Source organism: Mauremys mutica, chromosome 15, assembly GCF_020497125.1.
Source record: "Mauremys mutica isolate MM-2020 ecotype Southern chromosome 15, ASM2049712v1, whole genome shotgun sequence".
In the NCBI taxonomy this organism is placed as follows: Eukaryota; Metazoa; Chordata; order Testudines; family Geoemydidae; genus Mauremys; species Mauremys mutica.
Genome location: NC_059086.1, coordinates 33084509 through 33107752, shown reverse-complemented (window position 1 = coordinate 33107752; position 23244 = coordinate 33084509). Strand labels below are relative to the sequence as shown.

General features: G+C 57.6%; 3 protein-coding genes across 9 annotated transcripts; 1 reads left to right on the top strand and 2 right to left on the bottom strand.

Moving 5' to 3' along the window:
* Nucleotides 1-370: 370 nt before the first annotated feature.
* Nucleotides 371-16546, bottom strand: TMEM143 (transmembrane protein 143). 6 transcript variants are annotated; one of them, XM_044988590.1, is made up of 10 exons: nt 16403-16513; nt 9343-9465; nt 6938-7432; nt 5984-6179; nt 5445-5552; nt 4681-4875; nt 4016-4149; nt 3450-3729; nt 2648-2837; nt 371-1772 (listed from the first exon to the last, which is right to left on the bottom strand). In XM_044988590.1, the coding sequence occupies exons 3-10, from the start codon at nt 7042-7044 to the stop codon at nt 1612-1614; spliced, it is 1371 nt and encodes a 456-aa protein (XP_044844525.1). In that variant the 5' UTR covers nt 7045-7432; nt 9343-9465; nt 16403-16513; the 3' UTR covers nt 371-1611. The 6 variants fall into 6 exon arrangements, with proteins under 6 accessions (XP_044844525.1, XP_044844522.1, XP_044844524.1 ...); XM_044988587.1 differs by lacking the exon at nt 9343-9465 and having other exon boundaries at nt 16403-16546; XM_044988589.1 differs by lacking the exons at nt 9343-9465; nt 16403-16513 and adding an exon at nt 9079-9224.
* On the top strand, nt 8008-14838 carry SYNGR4 (synaptogyrin 4). 2 transcript variants are annotated; one of them, XM_044988622.1, is made up of 5 exons: nt 8008-8157; nt 9607-9748; nt 11709-11946; nt 12941-13077; nt 14543-14837. In XM_044988622.1, exons 2-5 carry the CDS (start codon nt 9653-9655, stop codon nt 14759-14761), a joined length of 690 nt encoding a protein of 229 aa, XP_044844557.1. In that variant the 5' UTR covers nt 8008-8157; nt 9607-9652; the 3' UTR covers nt 14762-14837. The 2 variants fall into 2 exon arrangements, with proteins under 2 accessions (XP_044844557.1, XP_044844559.1); XM_044988624.1 differs by having other exon boundaries at nt 8032-8183; nt 14543-14838.
* Nucleotides 16547-17241: 695 nt separating the features above from the next.
* KDELR1 (KDEL endoplasmic reticulum protein retention receptor 1) lies at nt 17242-22392 on the bottom strand. Its single transcript, XM_044988625.1, has 5 exons — nt 22064-22392; nt 20853-20953; nt 19692-19850; nt 19257-19509; nt 17242-18072 (listed from the first exon to the last, which is right to left on the bottom strand). Exons 1-5 carry the CDS (start codon nt 22152-22154, stop codon nt 18038-18040), a joined length of 639 nt encoding a protein of 212 aa, XP_044844560.1. The 5' UTR covers nt 22155-22392; the 3' UTR covers nt 17242-18037.
* Nucleotides 22393-23244: the final 852 nt, after the last annotated feature.

Genomic DNA, 23244 nt, shown 5'->3' with positions numbered 1-23244 from the left:
AGTGATCTGTGGCAGTGCCTCACACCCCCCCGTGTGACCGTCTCCCTCCAGGAGCAAGGGATTGTGGGTAGGGCTGGGCCAAGTGATCTGTGGCAGTGCCTCACACACCCCCGTGTGACCATCTCCCTCCAGGAGCAAGGGATTGTGGGCACGGCTGGGCAATCTGTGGCAGTGCCTCACACCCCACAGTGTGACCGTCTCCCTCCAGGAGCAAGGGATTGTGGGGCCAAGCCACATGCCTGCCCCCTGGCCACACCAAGTCTCTACGTTGCCTGATGGGGGTGGAAATCACTCCCATGCTGGGGGGGGGGCGGCTTAGCCCCCAGGCTGGCATGCCCTGCGAAAATCAGGGCTGGTGCGGGAGCAGGGATCAAACAAGAAACCTCTTTATTGCACTGCAAATACAGTAGAAACCCCCTTCCCCGCAGAGAGGCTTTCGGGCCGGGAAATGAAGCTGAGCTCCTAAGGTTAAGACATTTTACCGTCGCTCATCGGGGGTGGGAGCCTGCGCTCCGGGAGGGGAGTGAGGTCTAGTGGTTAGAGCAGGGGGGACTGGGAGCCAGGACTCCTGGGTTCTCTCCTGGCTCTGGGAGGGGAGTGGGGTCTAGTGGTTAGAGCAGGGGGGCTGGGAGCCAGGACTCCTGGGTTCTCTCCCCGGCTGTAGGGAAAGGTGCTGGTTTAAAGCCTGACTAGTCAGGAGTCAACGTGGCCAGCTCCCCCGCTGGCGTGAACAGGCCCGGGCTCCCTCGGAGGCAATGGGAGGTGTGCTGCGTGCAGCCCCACCCCCGGCGACTAAAGTGCTTTCAGTTCGAGGGAGGAGGCCCAGCGTTCTTCCACTCCTGCCCGAAAGTCTCTTTCTCACACCCAAATCGAGGCCAGGCACCGTGAAAATCAGCAGCAGAGGAAAGCGCGGGAGGAGCCAGAGCGAAGCCGCCCCTGCCAACCGGCCGGCATGTCTGAAATCCCGGCCTGAATTCTGCATGCAGCCCCGCTGGCTCGGGTGGGCCCATCCCGCTCCTCTCGCAGCAGTGCAGACGCTCGCTCCAAGAGAGGCGCCGGGTGCGAATCCATGCGCTACGGGCAGCCAGCACTGGGGTCCGGGCACACCGCAGGGAGGGTTCGGCTGGGAGAGCTTTGGGCTCTCTTGCTGCCAAAGAGAAGGGGGATCCAGGGTCCAAATCCCTTGCTGTGGAGGGGGCTGTAATGGGGCCAGAGCCCTCCCGGCAGAATGGACTTTGATCCATTGGTGTCAATGGGCCAGCGCTCCCCTGCCGACTTCCCGGCATCCTTCTTGAATGGTGGCCGGCAGAACCCCTCAGGCACCAGGCGGCCCAGAGGGGGTTAACGACCCAGCAATCCAGCCCTGGCAGTAGCTGGGTAACGGCAGGGCCATGCCAAGCATGGGAGTTGGCGGGACTCCCAGAATGCACCAGAAACATGCTCAGAGCGTGTGAGCACGGGGGGAGCCTCAGTTCTCCTCTCCCCCCCAGGTGCTGCATGCTCGATAGAGGGCCCCCCTCCAGTGCTGTCCCTGCCCTTTCCTCCGGAGCGGCTGTAGCACAGCCAGGAGAAGGATGCGGGGGTGCCCACACTGCAAACAGCCAGGGGGCGTCAGTGGGACCCAGGGGCCATGGCGGGATCGGCCCGGTGCCCCCCCTCTAGGCTGAGCAGGTGCCGGCAGGCGCGGTCGGCGCAGAAGGAGACTTCCAGGCCTGAGTGGAGCCGCAGCCACGACTGGACGTGCTCCTGAAGGCCAGCCATGGTCTCAAGGTCTGGGGAGAGAGGAGGCCTGGGTCACCCCTGGGGAGAGCGCCCCCTGCTGGGGAAACCCCTTCACTGCCAGCCCTGCCCTCCCCCCATGAGAGCGCCCCCTGCTGGGGAACCCCCCTTCACTGCCAGCCCTGTCCCCCCATGAGAGCGCCCCCTGCTGGGAAACCTCCCTCACTGCCAGCCCTGCCCCCCCATGAGAGCGCCCCCTGCTGGGGAACCCCCCTTCACTGCCAGCCCTGTCCCCCCATGAGAGCGCCCCCTGCTGGGAAACCTCCCTCACTGCCAGCCCTGCCCCCCCACGAGAGCGCCCCCCTGCTAGGAAACCTCCCTCACTGCCAGCCCTGCCCCCCCATGAGAGCGCCCCCTGCTGGGGAACCTCCCTCATTGTCAGCCCTGCCCGCCCCCCACATGCGAGCACCCCCTGCTGGGGAACCCCCCCTCACTGTCAGCCCTGCCCCCCCATGCGAGCACCCCCTGCTGGGGAACCCCCCCTCACTGTCAGCCCTGCCCCCCATGCGGGCACCTCCTGCTGGGGAACCCCCCCTCACTGTCAGCCCTGCCCCCCATGCGGGCACCTCCTGCTGGGGACCCCCCTCACTGTCAGCCCTGCCCCCCCATGAGAGCGCCCCCTGCTGGGGAACCTCCCTCACTGTCAGCCCTGCCCCCCCATGAGAGCGCCCCCTGCTGGGGAACCCCCCCCCATGAGAGTGCCCCATGCTGGGGAGACCCACACACACTCTCAGCCCTCGGGTCCCCCCAACCTGATGGGGAGACACTCCCGCTCAGCCCTGCCCCCCTGAGTGAGAGCGCCCCCTGCCGGGGAGACCCTGTCGCTCTGCCCTGCCTCCCGCTGAGAGCGCCCCCTGCTGGTCCCTACCTGCGGGGCCGTGCGGGGGCCAGGCTGGCTGCCGGCGCAGGAAGCTGTGCGCCAGGATCAGCTCCTTGGCGTGCTCCTCCTGCGCCCGCAGCACCAGCGCGCCCAGAAGCTCCGAGTTGTTGGAGGTGCTGCGGTAATACAACATGTGCGCCAGCTCCAGGGAGTGGATGTTCCGCCGCTGCCCGAACACCTGCGCGGGGAGCACGGAGTCAGGACGCCTGGGTCCTGTCCCCTGCTCGGGGAGGGAAGTGGGGCCTAGTGGTTACAGCGGGGAGCCCGGACTCCTGGGTTCTATCTCCTAGCTCTGGCAGGAGAGTAGCTGCAGCACCAAGACCTGGCAACTCGGTGGCTCCTTTCAGACGCCGACGGGAGCCTTCGGGCCGTGTGGTCTCATGGGTAGGGCACTGGAGCCCTGGCTGCTCTTCCCAGCTCTACCCCGACCTGCTGTGGGATGCCGGCAACTCAATTAGTCAATATGTGCCTCAGTTTCCCCTCTCCGCCTTGTCTATTTAAATTGTGAGCTCTTTGGTGCAGGATCTGTTTCTATGAGAGTACAGAGGACCCAGCGCAACAGGGTCTGCGTGGTGCAATGGGGGCCCCCGATCTCGGGCGGGAGGGGGTCTGCACGGCACCTGGCACGACGGGGCCCCCGATCTCGGGCAGGAGGGGGGTCGCTGCGGCGCCTGGTGCGATAGGTCCCCCAATCTCGGGCAGGAGGGGGTCTATGTGGCGCCCGGCATGACGGAGGCCCCAATCTCCCAACCAGGGGACTGCGCGGCCCCGACTTCGCCCGGGCACCTACCTTCCAGGCACGGAAGGTCATGAAGGCGGCGAAGCAGAGCAGCAGGAAGCTGGTGCCGATCTTGAGGTCGGACAGCACCACCATGCCGACGTTGACGAAGAGGACCAGCCCGCTCACCACCAGCGTGACGTTCAGCAGCGTCTTGTAGAAGATGGATGTGCGGATCCTCACGGCCGGCAGCAGCTGCTCCAGCGCCTCCAAGGGGATGTCTTTGAAGCACTTCAGCACCAGGTGGGCGTTCCTGGGCCGGGCCGCCACCAGCACCCGCTTGAAATAACGCCTGGGGGTGCGCAGCACCGTCAGCGGGGTGGGATCTAGGGCCAGGCACCGCGGGTGCAGCCCCCCAGACCATGGCAGGGAAGGGAGGTCGTCAGCACGGATTGCTGGAGGAGAGGGCCCCCTACTGAGCCCCCCACTCCACTCCTGGGGCACTGGGGTCAACCTTGACTGTGAGGGGAGAGCACCCCCTACTGAGTCCCCTGCCCCATTCCCGCAGCACAGCACCAAGCCATTCTGCTCCCAGACATCCTGGCTGGAGGGGTAAGAAAGGGGGGGGGGGTCCTTGCCTTTCCGCGGGGGTCCGGGACGTGCCGAACAGCCCCTTCCGAGGCCCCAGCGTGGATTTAATCGGCAGGAATCCAACACGCTGGCCGAGGGCCCAGAACCGGATATACTCGTACTGATCCAGGTTCACCGAAACCTGGGGAACAAAGGGGAACCTACAGCCACAACGCACAACGGGATGGGTTGCTAAGCCTGAGTCCTCCCAACACAACTGGCCCTCGAATGCGGCCAGTTCTGGGGAGGGCCACAAGAGCTGGTTATACGGGGCCCCCTTGCTGGGCACGGAGACGGGGCCCCTCTGGGGTGGTGCCTGGGGGCTGTTTATCCAGCAATCCCTTGCCCACCATTGAGACGCAGCCCCTTTCGAGTGGGGCACAGGGGCTGTTTATACAGGGATCCCTGGCCCATTGTTGAGATGCAGCTGCCTCTGGGGTGGGGAATAGGGTTTCATCATTGCACAGCTCAGGGAGAGAAGGGAAATCCTGTATACCTGACGGGAGGGTCTATCCTGAAGTGGTAACCAAGGGAGGGGCAGTTGCAGGGGGCAAGAGGCCTGTTGGCTCAGTAGCAGGGTATGGGATCAGGGGCAGAAAGGAATTCGCTTTTCCCACATGTTATACCAGGGCAGTGCCGGATGGGCTGCTCCCCTCCCCAGAGGTGGCCGCACCTGGACGTCATCCTGAGGGTGATGCACGATGAGGGCGTAGGCCAGGGCATCCTCTGACAGACTGTTGAAGTTGGCCTGATCCAGCACCGGTTCCAGCTCAGCCAGGACCTGCCGCTCCTTAGCCAGGCGCTCGGTGTCGCTCAGAGCCATCTCTGGCACGGTGTCCCGGTCGGGGTTAATGGGGTCGTAGAGAGCCTGTGGAGGGGCAGCAGGAAGGTACTTGTGTGTGGGACACCCGGCCCCGAGGATCCCACAGCACCATGCCTGAAAAGGGATCTGAAATGCGGCCAATCCTGGGGTGGAGCGCTGCAGCTGTTTATACAGGGACTCTCACCCGGTGTTGAGATGCAGCCAACTCTGGGGTCGGGTGCAAGGTCTCCCTATACAGGGATCCCTGACCCAGTGCAGCGATGCGGCTGCCTCTGGCGTGGGGAGCAGGGTCTGCTGATACAGCGATCCCTCACCCGGCGCTGAGATGCGGCTGCCTCTGGCGTGGGGAGCAGGGTCTGCTGATACAGCGATCCCAAACCCAGTGCTGAGATGTGACTGCCTCTTAGGTGGAGCAAAGAGATTGTTTATAGAGAAAATCCACAAATGAGCCCCGCTACCGAGCCCCTGCCCTGCTCCCTGCAGCACAGATCCCCTAGGGCTGCCCTGGGGCCAGCGCTGCCACTGGAGAGCGCCCCCTACCCACCGTGGTTTCTTTCACCAGCCCCATTCTGAACCCCAGCCTGGCTTAGCTATTTCCGAAGGGGACTCTGTACCTGCAAGCGCCCCAGGAGGGAATGGTAGCGATGCAGGAGGGAAGAGTCCACCCGTGCCACGAAGGCCAGGAAGGAGGCGCGCTCGGCGTCGCTGGAAGAGTGGAACTCCTGGAGGGACAGTTAGCGCCAAGTGTGGATTCACTAGGGATCGGCATCCCCAGATCTCAGAGGTATATCCTGCACCGTGTGCGAGAGCCGTCGCCTGTGCTGCTCCGACCGCCTAATTGAGAGGCAGGCACCTCTGGGGTGGAGCGGTATGGCTGTTTATATACAGACCCCTCGCTGAGCTGCAACCGCCTCTGGGGAGGGGCTGTTTATACAGGGACCCCTCGCCCGGTGCTGAGATACAACCCCTCTGGGGTGGGGCTCTTTATACAGCAACCCCTCTGGGGTGAGATCGGCTCTGACTCAGAGGGGATTGCCCTGTACCAGGTCATCCACCCTGCTGCCGCTAGGTGTTTCCCAGCGGTCTCCCCTCTGCGTGCTGCCCCCGCCTGGCCCTGCTTCGCTTTGTGGCCCCCCCGGGGAGCGCCCTGTACCTTGAGAAGGGCGCTGACCAGCTGCCCCTTGGAGAAGGGGATGAACCGCTCCCTGTACTGCTCAGCCCACCCCTGGGGCTCCACAGGCTTCCACATCCTCCGGTACTCTGCCATCCGGGAGGCGAGGGAGGCCGTGCCGCGGCAGGGCGGCCCCGGCACCCCTGTCCCCAGGACGGCCCAGGCCACACCCAGCATCCTGCAAGAGAGGGAGGCATCAGCCCGACGCAACACAGACGCCATAGCCCTGCAGTGGGCAGCTCCAGCTCTGTGGCCAGCTCAGTCCTCAGACAAACTGTGGGTCATGGGGCTCATTTATACAGGGATCCCTTACCGGGCACTGAGATGCAGGCACAGGGGCTGTTTGTATGGGAACCGCCTCACCTGGTGCTGAGATGCGGCCTCTCTGGGGTGGGGCACAGCGGCTGTTTATACAGCAACCCCTTGCTTTGTGGTGAGATGCAGCCTCTCTGGGGTCGGGCATGGGGGCTGTTTATTCAGGGATCCCTTGCCCAGGAACCAGGCTGAGACCCAGCCACTCAGTTCACACATGGGCCCAGCAAGCAGAGGTCAGATGAGAATCACTTTTAGCACTCATCCCATTGAAGTGGGTATTCACCCACGAAAGCTCATGCTCCAATATAGTCTATATGTTGCCACAGGACTCTTTGCTGCTTTTACAGATCCAGACTAACACGGCCACCCCTCTGATATTTTAACACTTAGTTTGGGAGAGAGGGGAACCAGCACCCTCTGGAAAGGCAGGCCCCATGTCCCATTCTCTGCCCCCCCGAGCCAGCCAGTCTCCCACCCTGAGGCCAGATGAGAGCCAGCACTCCCTGGAAAGGCCCTGTGTCCCATTCCCTGCCCCACTGAGCTGACCAGTCCCCCCACTCTGGGGCCAGAAAGGAGCTGGTGCCCCCTAGAGGGGAAAGGCCCCGTTGCCCAACCACCCACCGCCGCCCAGCAGCCATATCTCTGGCCAGTGCGAGCCTGTTTCTCTGTTGCGTCCGTTCCCAGGAGTCAGGTCTTGGGAGACTCTTCAGATTCCTCCATGGCACCATTTAAACCCTCTGCCCCAGCAGAGAAGCGTGTGGGGCTGCAGGATCTCGGGGGAGGGGAGGGGGGGAAAGGACCACTGGAGAGTTCAAAGGTCGCCAGCCCCGGGGGCAGGATTAGCAAAGTTGTCTTGGCTGCTGTGCAAGGTTCAAAGGTCACCAGCCATGGGATGGCGGCACGGAGGGCGTCTTGCACCGTGCAGGGTTCAAAGGTCGCTGGCCGTGGGTGCAGGGTTCAGAGGTCACCAGCTGTGGGATGGCAGCACCAAGGGCGTCTTGCACTGTGTAGGGTTCAAAGGTCGCTGGCCGTGGGTGCAGGGTTCAGAGGTCACCGGCTGTGGGATGGCAGCACCAAGGGTGTCTTGGCCGCTGTGCAGGGTTCAAAGGTCGCCAGCTGTGGGTGCAGGGTTCAAAGGTCAAGGGTTGCACCCGTGCACCCGGCTTGACCGCTGCAGGAAGGTCAGAGGTCACCAGACCTGCAGGGAGCCGTCACAGAGGTCAAAGGTCACCAGGCGCCACCCGCTGGGGGATCCACTGCCCCCGCCCAAGCCACGTGCCCCCGCCCAAGGACCGCGACCCAGCCAGGCCCCTGGGGGCTGGGTTAACAACGTGCGGAGCAGGAACAAATCCCCACGCACCGGCAGCGGCCCCCTAACCTTGGGCAAGGCGGTGTTGACATTGAGTCTGCGCATGCGCACCCCAACCTCCCCGCTCGCTCTGTCCCCTTCCCTCTGCTCCGCCCGGTCCTTTCCACGGTGCGCATGCGTGCTTTCCTTCCTGCCTCCCAGACTGCGCGTGCGCACCGGCAATCTCGCTCGGCTCCCCCCTCCCTCCCGGAAAACCCGCGCGGCTGATTCGAAAACCCGGCGCTTGTTCCGGCTCCTACTCCTGCCCCGGCCCACCCCGCCCCAACGGGCGTTTCCAACCGCCGCCTCGGCGGCGGAGTTCGAAATAGGGGCGTGGCCAGGGTCTAGCCAATCAGGCGTCGAGCCCTTCCTTTCTCCTTCTCTCCCCTTCCCCCTCCCATCGGGGATGCGGGGGGTGGGGGGGAGGATGCGCTTGAAGGGAAAAGGCGGGAAAAGGGGACTGAGGAGAGACTCTGAGGGGGGATAGGGACAGGTGAGCAGGGAACTGGGGTCTCTGAGGTGAGAGTCCCCCCAGTACCAGGCCCCATAGAGAAGCTGCAACCATGATCAAACCAACCCCCCAGTGTCAGAGAGACGTGAGGGGGGCACAGCTGGGGTCACGCCAACCCCCCAGTATCAGAGAGAGCTGAGGGGGCAACAGCCGGGGTCATGCCAACCCCTCTAACGTCAAAGAGACCAGGGCTGGGAATTGAAAGGGTACATAGGGCATAGCTGGCATCATGCCAGCACTGCCACTGTCAGAGATTTGGGTTGCGATGTGATGGGTGCTGGGGTGATGGCAACCCCCTCGCATCAGATGGTGCTCCTGTTTGTGAGGGAGAGCAGGATGTGATGGGGGCACAACTGGGATCACACCAATCCTGCCTCTGCCAGAGACACACTAACCCCACAGCAGCCAGGGATGGGTCAGAGAGCAGAGCCAGGGTTACACCAACCCCACCACGATCAGGAAGAGCCTAGAAGTTAGAGGGTCAGAAGCAGGGCTGGGGTCTCACCCCCCTCATAACAGCAAAGGAGATCAAGGATGGTAGCAGGCAATGCTGGGATCATGCTAACCCTGGTGTGGTCAGGGACAGGTCACAGGGCACAGCTGGGGTGATGCCATTGCAGCCCCAGTCAGCAATAAAACGGTCACTGAGTCAAAGAAGAGATGGGGATCACACCAACCCTGCCTTGTTTAGGTGCAGCAGGGTAGGGGGGCTCAGATGGCAAAGACAGGGCTATGCCAAGCCTGCAGCTGTCAGGAATGGTGGCAACGTGAGAGGCCAGAGGGAAAAGCCAGGATTATTCCCGCCAGAGGGTCACGCTAACCCCATCCTCACCGTGGTCAGGGACAGCAGGAATCTGAGGGAGTCAGCGTGGTGTCAGCCCTGCCATGTTCCTGGATACTCACCTGGGAGGAGGTCCCTGGCTGGGGAGGCTCAGACAGCAGAACTGGGGTCTTGCCAACCCCAGTTCAGGCAAACTCTGGCATGGTCTGGGATAGTGGGATGGGTCAGCACAGAGCCAGGGTCCATGAGCCCCACCACAACCACAGTTACCTGGCTGCCAGGGGTCAAAGGGCAGAACCAGGGTCAAATCTTTCCCCTCTGACTTACAGATACCTGGTGGGGGCGTGGTGGGTGGGTTTAGAGGGTAAACTAAATGTCATACTTACTCTACTAACTACTCTGGAATGCCTCCTGCCAAATCCCCTCTGGCCAGGCAGGGTTAGTCAGAAGTAGGACAGGGGAGAGCCGGGTTTACATGAATTCCATGGAGGTAAATTGGGGGCATCCCACTGAAAACAGGATGGGGGAGCATTATTAGGGTTCAGGCTTTTTCCATGTGACTGAGGGAACTAAAGATCACCTAGCAATGGGAACACTAGACACCTCATCACCACTTCTAATCTCCTGTCTGTTGCCTTGCTTCCCTCTAGCATCCTAAAGATCTATCTTCACCGAGGCAGGTGAGAAGACAGCAGAATGAGGAGAGTGAGCTTGAGTCCACAGGAGCGCTCGGAGAACAACGTGGTCCAGTTCCTGAGGCAACCTCGGACCATTGCTAGGATCCTAGCTGGGGTGAGAGAAACCAAGAGAAAAAGCCCACCTCCAAGCCCCGGGGGTGGAGATTTAGCCTCACAACCAGCACTGGCTTAAACCTTGACAACATATGCCCTAATATTTAATTATGAACATGTATATGATAGTAGCGGTCAAAAGGCCCCAAGGAGGTTTGGTCCCATTGTGCTCGGTGCTCTCCAAACTCAGATAGAGTCCTAAAGAGCTTGCAAACTGAAGTCCTCCGTTCCCAGGGCAGATAGATGGACACAACAGACCCCTACCTACATCCCCCTCTCATGGTGTTTTCAATTCTGTATGAAACCAGGGCATTTGGAAATATAAAACACCCCAAAGTAATAAATGTTTTCAAACCTCAGAGTTCACTCAAGCTTTGGGGAAGATGCCCAATCTCTTCATATTTCAACCAAGCCAAGCCAGGCCAGCCCATCTGTCTACGTAAAAGGGGTGGTCCCACTGGACTGGCTCTCAGGCATCCTAGGTTCTATTCCCAGCTCTGGCCTGCCGGGTGACCCTGTCCCCCACTCTGTGCCTCAGTTTCCCCATCTGTGAAATGGAGAGAATACTGATTTCCTTTGTAAAGTACTTTGATATTGATTGATGAAAAGTACTAGCTAGAAGCTGCTTATCACTTTCTTTCACTGTTCATTGGCTCGCAATTGATTCCTCCAGTCACATTAATTTTTGCTTGGTGTCTGGGATGTAAGTATTGTGACAAGTGCGCAGGTCCTGCAATCATTATTACCAGTGTTCATTATATCACAGAGGTGCCTCAAGGCCCCAGAACACATTATAATCTTTTTGGAATAGGGACGGCTTTAAATAGACAGGCAGGACTACAGCCCCCATTTCACAGTGTGGGACAGGTATGAGGACACACTGAGCCTAGACTTGAACTCAGATCTACTGAGTCACACTCTGTTGCCCTACCCCAAGAGCATCCTCTCATGAGAGCAAAGCTTATTCTTTTTTTGCTACAGCAGAGTGGGAGGCCAGAGTTCAGGCACCCCCAGCAACTCCTGAGCTACAAACAGAAAAGGTGTCCAAGGATTTCTCTGCCCAAGCTGATAATCTTTTATCAGAGCCCAGTGCTGTGAGGCGCTGAGCAACCTCAGCAACTGTTGAAGTATATTGGAGTCATGGAATCATAGAAATGCAGGTCTGTAAGGGACCTCGAGAGGTCACCTAGTCCAGCCCCCTGCCCTGAGGCAGGACCAAGTAAACCTAGACCATCCCTGACAGGTGTTTGTCCAATCTAGATGATTATGATGGACCTGTGAGTCTATAATCTGTTCTTAAAAACCTGTAATGACAGGGATTCCACAGCCTCCTTTGGAAACCAATTCCACAGCTTAACTTCCCTTAGAGTTAGAACATTTTTCCTAATATCTAACCTAAATCTCCCTTGCTGCAGATTAAGCCGATTACTTCTTTCCTACCTTCAGTACACACGGAGAACAACTGATCACAGCCCTCTTTATAACAGCCCTTAACGTATTTACAGGCTGTTCTCAGGTTCCCCCCTAGGCTTCTTTTCTCTAGACTAAACATGCCTAGTTTTGTAACCTTTCCTCCTAGGTCAGGAATCCTAAATCTTTGATCATTTTTGTTCCTCTTTATTTGTATTGTGGTGGTGCCTAGGAGTCCCAGTCACAGAGCAGGACCCCTCTGGCGCTAGGTGCTGTACAAACACAGGACAAACAGACAGTGCTTGCTCCAGAGAGCTTGACTGCTCACCACTTCATTTTATTGATCGTGTATATTACAGAATCACATAGTTTGGGATTGGGGACCCATTGTGGTGGGTGCTGAACAAATAGGGACCTGCCTCAAAGATCTTCCAGTCTAAAAGAGGAGCTGGCAGGACAACCATATTACCCACCAGTTGCCCCAGCTCTACACAATCCCAGCAGTGTGTCTGTCTACATGTGGTTAACTCTTTCCCTTTTTGCCACCCCAGCTCTTCTCGCTGATCATATTTGCCTCCTTGGTGACCGACGGCTACCAGAACTTGACAACTTCATCCCAGCTGCGCTGCGTGCTGAATGACAATTGGGTGGTCTGCGGCTACGCCATCACAGCCGGGGTCCTGGCCTTCCTGCAATCCTTCCTCTTCCTGGCCTTCGACGCTTATGACAACATCATCATTAGCCACAAGGTCAAATCTGTCATCTTGAGTCTGGACCTGACCTTCTCCAGTAAGTGATTACTCCCCCAAATCCAAACATCCCTCTATGGGGCTGGTCACCAACAGCTCAGCATAGCACAGCAGCAAGCCCCTCTTCACTCACACCCTTTCAACCTTTTCCACTTTGGCCAAAGCCAAAGGGCTACAAATCTTGGCACTGAGACATCTTGGCTGCTGTCCCACTTCCCAGCTGGACTGGATCAGACCCATTGGTCTGTCTTCATCCTCTGCCAGTACCACATCAGATCAACTGTCTATTAAGCATGGTATCCTCTCTGCAGACATTTTCAGTCAGAAAAGCAGCCCGTTTAAGGCAAGTACCCCCGTCACCAGGTCTGAGCAGAGGTGTGGTATCCCTAGCTCGCCTGATCAGGCTAAGGATCCATCTAGTCTGCTGCATCTGCCCACAGTCTGCCTGCCGCACTGGATCACATCAATAGTCCCTAGCTAGTGTTTTTCATCAGTAGACCTCAAAGCGCTTTACAAAGGGAGGTAAATATAATCTGCATTTTACAGATGGGGAAACTGAGGCAATGAAGTGACTTACCCATGGCTGAGACAGGAATTGAACCCAGGTCTCCTGAATCCCACCTCAGGGGAGTCCAGTGATTCATCTAGCTTGGCATTCTGTCTCCTTCTAATGTCTCAGAGGAAGGCAAAACACCTCTTTAATACACCCACCAATTTTCCAGTGATGTTCATCAGAGATAAAAATGCCCCCCAGCCAGCTTATCCCCTGGAGCAGTAGGTGTCATTGAGTTTCCCATTCACTTGCTTGTACAATAATCACTGGAGAGCATTTTATGATTATTTTTCAGCTGCTTTATTCTTTGAAATGCAGCCCCATTATCTCAGTCACGTGTGGAGGTTTGCTTCAGACAAATGGGAAGGGGAACACTCACCCTGAGCTTTTGCATGGACCTTTGACAGCTCCATTCCTACCTCACCATAACGCCCCACCACACCTGTTGCATTGCCCATAATCCCGCTCCCTGTCTTTCCAGTCATCTGGTCGTGCATATGGTTCGTTGGCTTCTGTTTCCTGGCCAATCAATGGAACAGGTCTGCTCACCACTACCTGCTGGGAAGCAGCTCAGCCCGCGCCAGCATTGCCTTTGCTTTCTTCTCCATCCCCTGCTGGGTAAGAAATTCTCACTTCTCTTTCTCGACTCCAGTCATTTCCAGAGCGAATACACCCCGTTGATCCAGCAATCATAGCAGAGCCCCTGCTGCGCTGCCTTGTAAAAGGAATGTTTCACTACTGGGCGGGAAGGAAATGAGATTTCCCCTCTTAACTGAGACCGAATTGGCCCTTTCTGGGAAATAGCACTAACTTAAGAATGAAAGTGGTATGAGATGCTACTGTGATTCCTGTCTATTTCTTTCTTCCTGCATTAGAGGGCTCCTCCTTCTCATCACTTAACATGGTTGTAGCACTTTACATTTCCAAAGCAATTAATCTTTTTAACACACTCTGGAGGTAAGCTGGTATATGGGGAAACTGAGGCACAGAGCCAGCTGTGGTAAGAAGCCATGCGCACCTGGCTCCTTTGCTGGCAGCACCCATGTTTACCCCACTAGTCCACACAGGTTCTACCAAAAGCTGTGACTTCCCATCCTGATGACAGGAATCCTTGGCTTGTTTCATACCAAGACACCACCCCCTTCATATTTTGCCAGTTTGCTCTTCTTCACACCTGCCTTGAGAGGTGCCAAAAAGAAAGCCTGATGCCTTTGTCTTTAAGGGGAGCAGCAGCTGCTGAGCGCCTCTTGGGATCAGGCCCTTAACAGACCACCTGGAAATGGGTGACTCATACTTTCCTCAACGGGCTGCCTGCCGACCTAGTCACTCGCTGTCAGGAGGGGCCTTCTCACAAGATCTGTTACGGACCTTCCCTGTCTCTCTCACTCATGCGCAGGCACCAAATGAATTGAGTGATTCAGGATTCAGCTAGTATTCCAGCTCGGGAAGTGGGGGATTCCAATGCCAGAAGGGCTGAACTGACCAAACTGAGGGCCAGATTCTTAGCTGGAGTAAATCAGTTGTTACTCCAGTGAAGTCAACAGAGCTATATGGATTTACACCGCCTGGGGAACTGTCCCTGGAAGTCCTTCTGAGGGCCTGTCTTCACTGCAAAGTTAATCTGAGTGTTGCCAGTAACTTGAGTCTCATACACACAACAGCCCTTGAGTGTGGGGTGGTGCTCCTGGCCCAAGAAGGGGCATAGGCTAAAACTCTAGGAAGCACAGCTCATCAGATGCTAACACAACCTCTTTCCAGTGTAGAGGCAGGCTAGCTCCGCTCAAGTGCTGCTAATCCTCCCCCCACCCCCCTTTGCCCAGAAAGGACAGACAAGTTCTCCTGTAATTCACTGGGAAAGAATAGAGAGCAGCTCAGTTTACTGCAGTGCTCAGAACCGCCAGATGCGCCCCTCGAGGTACTTGCACCGCACATGCACCAATGCGGACACAGCTGGTAGCTGAGTTGTATTGAGTGTAGCTAACCTGAGTTAACTCTGCAGTGAGACCATTCCCTAGGAGTAAATGGAGCTGCTCGGACTAAGAATGACATGCGTGTGACAGGTCTCCTCATCTCTGCCTTGCAGGTGTACCTGGGCTACCGAGCCCTGAGGGGCCTGTGGGCTGAGACCCCCATTCCCTACAAACAGTCCTTGGACGAAGGCGCTGTGGCCCTGACCACGATCTCTTCTGTCACCACCACCTCCATCCCCAACAGCATGGAGTATCATAGCCCCACCGAAGGCAGAAGAGCCAGCTCCACCCCTTCCCCCAGACTCCCATGGGAAACCGGCTCACTTTCCTGAATGACAATTAGAGATCTATTTTTTCACCCTGCAGTAAATAAAGAGAGGCTTTTGCTTTCTCAACCAGAACCTGAGTGGCTTAATTCAAATCATAAGGCAAGAGGGAAGGAGACTTGAGACACAGAGAAGCAGTGTTGAGATGAAAGCCAACAATCACGGGTGTCAAACTCATTTGATGCAAAGGGACGAATTCCATGTAGTTATGGACCTAAATACAGAGCTCCACCCCCGCCACCCTGCTGATCCCAACTGGAAGTTTGCAAAGATTGAGGATAGAACGTGTCTAAATTAGTTACCGTTCTTTGTCACATTTGGTGACAATAAAGTGAGAAAGATATACCCAACTCCTTAGAGGTCAGTGGTATTTCTGCGCTCTTCCTGCCCCCAGCCTCCTCCTTATCTTTGTGGCTCAGCTGTTCCTTCTACTGCATTTCGTTCCTTGCACCAGCTGCTTCTGCTAAACGGACCCAGCAACAGTTACATTGACAACGTCGCAGCATTTGAATCAACATGTCAACAAGGTGCAGGAGCAAGGAGTTCATGCATCTCCAAGCTGTTGTTTCAGGCTGCCTGCAGACTCAAGTAGGCAGCGCTGCTTTGGTTTAACCCAGGGGTGAAAGTGGCTACAGGGACTTACCAGTACGGGGCTGGTCTGGGGCTGGCTCTGGCCCCCGGAAGGGGCAGGGCCTCAGGCGGAAGGGGAGGGGCAGGGGGAGTCAGAGCCAGCCCTGGCCTGCCTTGTACCGATAAGTCCCTGTAGCTGTTCCCTTTGCCCCCTCTTCCGGGGGGGGGGGGGCAGGGATGTTAAAGCGGTGCCATGGCAGTGCTTTAAGGGTCCTATGCTGCGGCAGCACTTTAGCATCCCTGCCTCTTTTGCCTCCCCTGTTGGGGGCTCTTCTGGTACAGACCCTACCAGGAGGGCCGCTGACTGGTGAGGGAAGGGGCAGGGATGTTACAGCGCTGCCGCGGCAGTGCTTTAATGTTGCTGCCCTTCCCCCACCCAGTTGGCAGCCCTGCTGGTAGGGTCTGCACCAGCAGAGCCCCCAACATGGGAGGCAAAAGGGGCAGGCCCATTAAAGTGGTGCTGCAGCAGTGCTTTAATGTGGGGTGAATACGGGCTGGTACAGGTTCTTACCGGTATGCTGTACTGGCCCACTTTCACCCCTGGTTTAACCTCAGTTCCCAGGGGAAGGTTTTCTTTGCAACCAGGAGGGCTGGAAAATTACTTTTTTAAAAAATGGGTAAAGCTGAGATTTTGCATCATCTGAATATAAATATATGGAGCTATACCTATCTCATAGAGCTGGAAGGGACCCTGAAAGGTAATTGACTCCAGCCCCCTGCCTTCATTAGCAGGACCTAGTACTGGTTTTTGCCCTGGATCCTTATGTGGCTCCCTCAAGGATTGATCTCACAACCCTGGGTTTAGCAGGCTGATGCTCAAACCACTAAGCTATCCCTCCCCCTTGTGGGAGGTGGCACATGGGCTGTATATTTATTTGAACCCCCTAGAACAGGACTGACTTTGAGCTGAGCAGAAGTAAGTGATTCCCAAAGAACTCAGAATTACCACTGGGGAGAAAATAGTTTCTATTGCTACAGACAACTTCCACTTTTTGGCAGGAAAAAATAAATTAAAACCTGAAATCTTCAGTTCAAATCTGCTGTGGTGTCTCATGGAATTTGTAGTTTGGGTGCCATTCTGCTCCATAAGACAGGCTCCCTGGTTGGATTCCATCTCCCATGGCGTATGACCCTCTTGCCTCTCAGTGAAGGGAGGTGGTGCATCATGGGAAATGAAACTCAGCTGGGAGGAGACAGCAAATATTGAGGCACCCAAACTACAATTCCCATAAGCCACTGCAACAGCATATAGATAAGAACTGCCATAGTGGGTCAAACCAATGGTCCATCTAGCCCAGTATCTTGTCTCTGACATTGGCCAGTACCAGAGCTTCAGGGGGAATGTACAGCACAGGACAATTTTGGAAAGATGCAGGCCTGTCTTCTCATCCCACATTCTGGCAGCCAGAGCTTTCAGGTCCCCTGAAACATAATGTTGCATCCCTAATCATCTTGGCTAATAGCCAGTGATGGACGTATCCTCCATGAACTTATCAAATTCTTTTTTGAAACCAGTTATACCTTTGGCCATCACAACATCCCATGGTAATGAGTTCCACAGGTTAATTGGATGTTGTGTGAAAAATCAAATCAAAATATTTCAGGTTTGAGGCATTTGTTTTTGGATGAAACAATTCAAAATTACCTGTGGAAAAAACAGACCCTTTTTCAACAAAAATTCCTTTAATCAAACCCCCACTTTTCCATGAAAAAAAAAATGTTCCAATGAAAAACATTCAATGGCACACACAGCAACACCATGTTTAGGACAGGAAGCGATGGGGAGCCCTGAATCCAATCGAAACTGCCAGAATAACAGAGGGGAGACAAAGAGGTGACCACACACAGGACAGGAAAACAAAGCAGGTTTCTCTTTTATTGATTTTTTTCCAAAAAAAGGCACTAAGTTGATAAAAAAAAAAAAGGATTTGTTTTCTTCTGTTTATTTAAAGTGAACAAGGAATTAACCATCAATTATGTACAAAACAAGGAGATTTACAGAGTTTAGTGTGTTGCACCCTCTTTGCCAATAAAAAAAAAAGAATAAACAGAGAGAGATTCAATTCCCACCTCGAAATGAAAAAAAATGGATTTTTATCAAAAGGAACCAGAGGCTAGTTCAGTGCCTTCCCTGTGGTGTGAAATAATACCCCCACCCTATGCCTCGAAAACAGCACCCCAAAAAAACCTGGCCTCCATCCGAGCAGACGTTGGCGAAACCACGCTGCAGGCACCAAAGACCTCAGCGAGCCTGTCTGGCTACACAACCGGGGAATCAGCCAAGAGGGAAGAGAGGAGCCCATTTAAAACGTCCCCAGCTGTTTATAAAAATAAGGAGAAAAAGAAGAGAAAGGGCAGGGGAAATGGGGTTGGGCGATTTCAAAAGGCAAAAAACTACAAACTCTCAAACCCAGAGATCCGTCTCGACCAGAAAAGGCCTGTCGGCTGTTTCCTCCCAAATCCCCACGGTCTCTCACTCGAGCGGCTAACAGTTCCAGGTGACAGTAAATACAGGAGAGCTCAGCTCGACTTGTGGCTTGTTCAGTTGGTCAAAAAACAAAAAAAAGAGTCCGAAACGGTACGTGTCTGTCGTCTGCATGTGAACAGGCTTCCTCCTAGGGGCTGACGGAGGGCAGTGGGAGCAGGATGCCACTACGCTGGCAAACTCAGCTTCTTCCCCTTTAGAACTGTGGGAGGAAGGAGTTCAGCGTTTCTTACACCTTTGGCCTCAAGGCACTTTACACCTTCCCCCACCACTGAGAGGCAGCCCCTTCTAGGGTGGGATGTGAGAGCCGCTCACAAAGGACTTGCTGACCCAGAGGGGAAACGCAGCCACCTGTGGGTGAGGCGCAACAGCTGCTTGCACAAGGAGCCCTTTCTCAGCACTGAGATGCAGCCACCTCTGGGGTGGGGGCATGGCAGCTATCTAGCAGCACACAGCCATGCTAGAAGAGTATGAGAAGCGAGAACAGAGACCAAATGCCAAGCCCTGATTTTTAGGCACTCAAACAAGGGCCTGATTTGCAGAGGAGCTGAACACACTCGGCTCCCATCGACCCTGGAGCACCTGGTCCCGCTGACACAATCCAGCCTCTTCCCCAAAATGGATTTTGATTCCTAACTTTAGGCAGCAGCATTTGACAGGGTTGGCTGGCACGGTGGGCTGGCAGAGCAGGGGCGACAGGGCCATGGGATAAAATTGCCACTGTACAGGCAGCAAAGAGTCCTGTGGCACCTTATAGACTAACAGACGTATCGGAGCATGAGCTTTAGTGGGTGAATACCCGCTTCGTCGGATGCATGACTCCACTATACAGGGATTTGCCAATCCAACTCCCCCAGTAAAGTCCCAAAGAGCCTTTAATGACCGCACCAGGTCTGTGTTGCACAGATCCCCGCTGAATTACCAGTGTTAGCCCCAGAAGCACAGGTCATTCGGCCCCAGCTCCCCACACATGCCCACCCTGGCAGGTGGGTGAACACGGCTCAGTTTCCAGAAGTGCTAACTGGGGTATAATGAGGGAAAGCAACTTGTTTTCTCCCCAGACCTCAAAGTGAGTCAGTGACACAGCCAAAACAGAGCCCAGAAGTCCTCACTTCCAGCTGCCCCCCTGTAACCACTAGACCCCACTCCCCTCCAAGTGGAAGGACAGAACCCAGCAGTTCTGGCTCCCAGCCCCCTGCTCAAACCCATGAGACCCCACTGCCCTCCCAGAGCCGGGGACAGACCCAGGAGTCCTGGCTCCGAGCCCCCCCTGCTCTAACCACTAGACACCCCTCCTCTCCCAGAGCTGAGGAGAGACCAGAGGAGTCCTGCTCCCAGCCCCCCAGCTCTGACCACTAGATCCCTGTCCCTAATCTCCGCACGCACCTTTTGTGATGTAGAGGTAGAAGAAGTCGCAGTAGAGGATGGTCTGCACCAGCCCGGCCACGATGGCGATCAGGTCAAAAAAGCCCTCCTGCTGGTAGCGCCAGATCCAGTTGAAGAGGTAGAGGGTGCGGTAGATGCCCAAGGCGAAGAGATAGTGGCTGGTGATGGTCTCCGCCTCGCCCGTCTTGCTCACCATGAACAGCTGCGGCAGGATGGCCACCGACTCCAGGTAGATGGAGAACGTCCAGAGGATCTTTAGGACCCACGCAGCGACGGGGAGAGAACCGGTTAGAACTCGCGCCGGAGTCCAAGGGATCCCCCTGTGCCAGGCTCTAGGCGGGGAGATGCCCTCCCTCCCTGCCCGCCCCCAGAGTAACCAAGCCCCGCCCAAACAGCCTGGCGGTGCCCCCGCCGGGGGCGTGGGGCCGCCGTTACCTCCAGCGGGGTGAAGTCGTGGTTCACCAGGAAGGCCAGCACAGCCGTGGGCACCACAAGGAACTCCACCCGGAAGGTGTCGTGGTTCCCGTCGTACGTGGCCTTGAACTTGCTGTAGATCAGCCACACCGTGGCATAGGAGCAGGCGACGTACACGACCTGGAGACAAGAGGCAGAGCTGGGTGGGAACCCAATCCGTCCCCGCTGGTTATCTAGGGCGGCGAGGGAGCAGCCACGGAGAGGAGCCCACGACAGGCACTGCACAAACCCAGCACAACGAGGCAGCCCCCACCCCAAGGTGCAATGACAGGTGCAGACAGGGACCCTTCACCCAGCGCTGAGACAAGGCCCTTCTGGGGTGGGCGCAGGTTATATGGGGTCGCTTCGCCTGGCACTGGGACTGGGGCGTGGGGACTGGTTATATGGGGACCCTTAGCCCGGGGCTGGGATGTGGCCCCTCTGGGCTGGGGCATGGGGACGGGCTATACGGGTACCCTTCGCTGATACATGGTCCCTCTGGGGTGGGCGCGGGGGCTGGTTACACAGGGACCCTTGGCCTGGCGCTCAGATACAGCCCCCCATGGATGGGGTGCGGGGGCTGGTTACATAGGGACCCCTCACTGAGACCGAGCCCCTCTATGGTGGGGTGCCGGGGCTGGTTTTATGGGGACCCCTCACCCGGCGCAGAGACAAAGAACCAAGCATCCAACTGAAACTCAGGGGAAGGCGGGAGGGAGCCAATGAGCAGGGCTGCCCAGAGGATTCAGGGGGCCTGGGGTCTTCGGCGGCGGGTCCCGGGGCAGGAGGACCCCCTGCCGCGGGTCTTCGGGGCACTTCAGCAGCGGGTCCCGGAGCGGAAGGACCCCCCCCCCCCCCCCCCCCCCCCCCGAATTGCCGCCGAAGACCCGGAGCGGAAGAAGCTCCGGGGTCCCAGGCCCCATGAGACTTTTCTGGGGCCCCCGGAGCGAGTGAAGGACCCCGCTCCAGGGGCCCCGAAAAACTCTCGTGGGGTCCCCTGCGGGGCCTGGGGCAAATTGCCCCACTTGCCCCCCCGGGCGGCCCTGCCGATGAGGGGTGTGTGCGAGGGGGTCGGAGAGGGCCTGGGGGGCAGATGGCGGGAGGGGGGCTGGGGGGCCCCCAGGCCCGGTGATCAGGCCTTACCTTCATGGAGGTGTTGTAGAAGGAGATAAAGTTGGTGATCAGGTCCAGGTAGCGGGTGGTGAACACGACAGCGAAGAGAATCTGGCTCTTCCCAGAGATCCCTGCCCGGGGGGAGAGAGATGAAGTGGGGGTCAGGGGGCTGCGGGTCGGGAGTGAGGGGCACGTGCAGAGCTGGGGGGCGGGGGAGTCCAGGGCTAGGCTAGCAGGGGGGCTGCATGTCGGGAGTGAGGAGCACCAGCCATTCCAGGCCTATTCTATCCAGGGCCTTTCCCAGCTGCCCTGCCCGTGGATCGCTCTGCAGCCCAGGGGAAGCTGCTGACGCCAGCCCGGGGCTGCCCCACACAGACCAGGCCTCTGGCTTCACCCCATCACAGCCCCCTGCAGTAGTGTGTGCCTGGGGGCCTGTGCCCCATAGAGACGTTCCCAACAGAGAGGATGGGGGCGAGGGGGCAGGAGTGTGATTCGTGGGATCTCTGACCCCCCTCTCACCCAGCTTCCATAACCCCTCAAACTTCCCCCACAGGCAAGTGGGGAACCCCATTACCACCCGTCCCCCAAGTCCTCCGCCTTCCAGAACCCCCAGCCCCTCAAAACCCAGCCGAGGCTATTCCCACCCCACCCCAAAAATACACGAGTGGGGGGGTGCACTGAACCCCGCAAATCAAAGGGCCCATCCCCCCTTCACGAGAGGTGTCTGCTCCCCAATATGAAGTTTAATTATCCCCCAAATCTCTCCCCCAGTTCTCCAAATAAGTCAATTCCAAGTCGATCTCAAAGGGGGGGTCAGTTTGTGGGGTGAGGAGGCCCCCAATTTACTTCTACAGCTCCGTGCTCCCCCTATAGTTTAGGGGCTACCTTGCTCCCCCGGAGTCCCCTCCACTTCCCAGCTCCCCCCAATCAAGGAGACCCCCCCTATTTTATCGCACACACACCTAATTTGCAGGGAGCAACCCAGAGGGGTGACCAGGCCGCCGAAGGATGGGCGCGCTGGGCGCGCCCCCCAAAGGCCAGTGACGGAGGGGGGCGCTGGGGGCCACGCACCCCAATAATTCCCCGTTGTTACACGGGAAGCGGAGAACCACCCTGCTCCGGGCTGAGGCCGGGCTGAGCCAGCGAGGACCCCTCCAGAGAGAGCCCGGGGCACTTTCCCAGGGGAGACCCGGAGGGGTGGTTTGGGGGTGCAGAGGAGGGGTAAAGGGGGGGCTCCTTACCCGCACAGGACCGCGTCTTCCAGATCTTCATCAGCAGGATGATAATAGCCAGGAGGTGGGAAATGTCCCCCAGGAATCGGAAGATGTTCATGGCGGCTCGGGAGAGGGGGCGCCGAGGAGGGGTTTGGGGGGGCTGGCTGGCGAGATGGGGGAGGGGCGCCCCTTGCTGGCTGGGAAGGGCCCGGCCGGAGTGTGTGTGGGGCTGAGGAAACAAGGCCCGAGCAGGTCGAGGAAGGAGGAGCAAAGAAAATCCCTCCCCCCCGCGGGGCCGGGCTGAGAGCGGGGAGAGAGATGACAACGTGTCCTGCCCCTCCCGGAGCCGGGGAGGGAACCCAGGAGTCCTGCCTCCCCCCCCCTTCTAACCACTAGACCCCGCCCCGCTCCTGGAGCTGGGGAGGGAACCCAGGAGTCCTGGGGCCGCCGAGAGCGGGTTCGGGCCCTCGTGAAAAAAATGTTTCGGCCCCCGGCAAGGGCGGACCCGCTAAACAGGGCTGGGGAAGCTGGGCCCCCTTCTGGACCGCTGGGCCCTAGTAATTTGTACCAGCTTCTCCTCCCCCCCCATCACTATACCCTTCCCTGAGCTGGGGAGAGAACCCAGGAGTCCTGGCTCCCTGTTCTAGTCACTATGCTGCCCCCCAGAGCCGGGGAGAGAACCCAGGAGTCCTGGCTCCCTGTTTTAGTTACTATACTGCCCCCAGAGCCGGGGAGAGAACCCAGGAGTCCTGCCCCCCCGCCCACCTGTTCTAACCACTAGACCCCACCCCCCTCCTGGAGCTGGGAGGAGAACCCAGGAGTCCCGGCTCCCAGCCCCCAGCTTCAGGAAACCAAGCTGAATGACCTGAATGCCACCCCACTGCTCCCCAAAGTTGCTGTCATCCAAGTTGCCCCGCTCTTTGCAACAATCCTCCCCCTGCCGGCCCCATAGAGGATATCCAGAATAAATGGGTCTTTGGGAGGTCGTCCCCCTCCTCTGCTCTCAGCTCAGGGACACCCCTCATGCCTGCCCCCCAAATCTCAACCCAACCAAACACACAGTGATGTCACCACTGGCCCTCATGCCCCAGGGTGGCGCTAGGCTGCAGGGAGCAGGGCAGGGGCTCAGGAGGGGGTGCTGGCCTCAATGCCCCAAGGCAACGCTAGGAGGCGCTGTGCTTTTGGAAGTCACAGAATCACAGACTATC